At 53.5% G+C, this 1,017-nt stretch overlaps 1 protein-coding gene across 1 annotated transcript in view; it reads left to right on the forward strand.

Moving 5' to 3' along the window:
* CHTF8 (chromosome transmission fidelity factor 8) overlaps positions 1–1,011 on the forward strand; it is a 38,367-nt gene extending 37,356 nt beyond the window's left edge. Inside the window, exon 4 of the mRNA XM_003791404.3 lies at positions 233–1,011. Coding sequence (XP_003791452.1) covers positions 233–457 — 225 coding nt within the window. The 3' untranslated portion in view covers positions 458–1,011. The remainder of the gene's footprint in view (positions 1–232) is intronic.
* Positions 1,012–1,017: the final 6 nt, after the last annotated feature.

The following is a 1,017-nucleotide window of genomic DNA, read 5'->3' on the forward strand; positions in this document are numbered from 1 at the left end:
GGCTTTGGGGAATCTGGAAAGGTCACATTTCTGAAAGTGGAAATTCTCTTACACAGGGCTAGAAAGAGTAAAAAGGACACATGGGTGGATTATCCAATGTTGCTGCTGAAAAAGGTTAGAGCAGACCAGGAAGTGAAGGTGTTAGACTGCCTGCCAAGAGCAACTTTATAAGGCACCTGAGTGTTACGGCCCTGCCCTGAACCTCAGGCATCTCCTTTTTGTTCTGCCAAAGGGAATCCCTGTGCTGATCGTGGGGCATCATATCCTGTATGGGAAAATCATCCACCTGGAGAAACCTTTTGCGGTCCTTGTCAAACATTCTCCCGGGGACCAGGACTGTGATGAGCTTGACTGCGAGACTGGCACTAAGTACCTGGTGACAGCACTCATCAAAAACAAGATCCTTTTCAAAACCCGCCCCAAACCCATTATCACCAACGTCCCCAAGAAAGTATGAAAGAACCCCGGATTTTCCCTCGAGAGCGGCCTACTCCTTGGACTCGTGCTCCACTGCCACCTCGAGGACGGCTCGACAGCTCCCTGGGACCACAGGGAGGTCCTGTTCTGAATACAGGCCACCCATTGGGTGTGAACTCGGATCCCTTTCTCATGGCAGCCGGTTCTCTTGGTGGAAATTTGGCCCCATTTCCAAGGAACCCATCTCGTTTTCCAACTTCATCAGGCTCATTGGCTTCAAATCCAGCACCTTTCCCTGCTGGTGTTCGTGACCCATGCATGGCTTCTTTTCCAAGAGGGATGAATCCCACTGGCACAGGCGCAGTTTCTTTCCCAAGGCCTGGTGGCCTTTTAGGCCCAGGCCCTGGCCCAGGCCCAACTCTAAACCCTAGGACAGGGGCTCTTCCAGGCCCAGGGCCTTTGTCTAACCCCAGGTTAGGAGGTCTCCCAGGACCTGGTCCTACACCCAATCTGAGGGCAGGTGGTCTTTTGGGAGCAGGTCCTGACCCCAGAAGTGGTGGGCCCATGGGCCCTGGATCTGGACCCAACCTGAGAACAGGT

Source organism: Otolemur garnettii, unplaced genomic scaffold (genome assembly GCF_000181295.1).
Source record: "Otolemur garnettii isolate 467f Iridium unplaced genomic scaffold, OtoGar3 scaffold00047, whole genome shotgun sequence".
Taxonomy (NCBI): domain Eukaryota; kingdom Metazoa; phylum Chordata; class Mammalia; order Primates; family Galagidae; genus Otolemur; species Otolemur garnettii.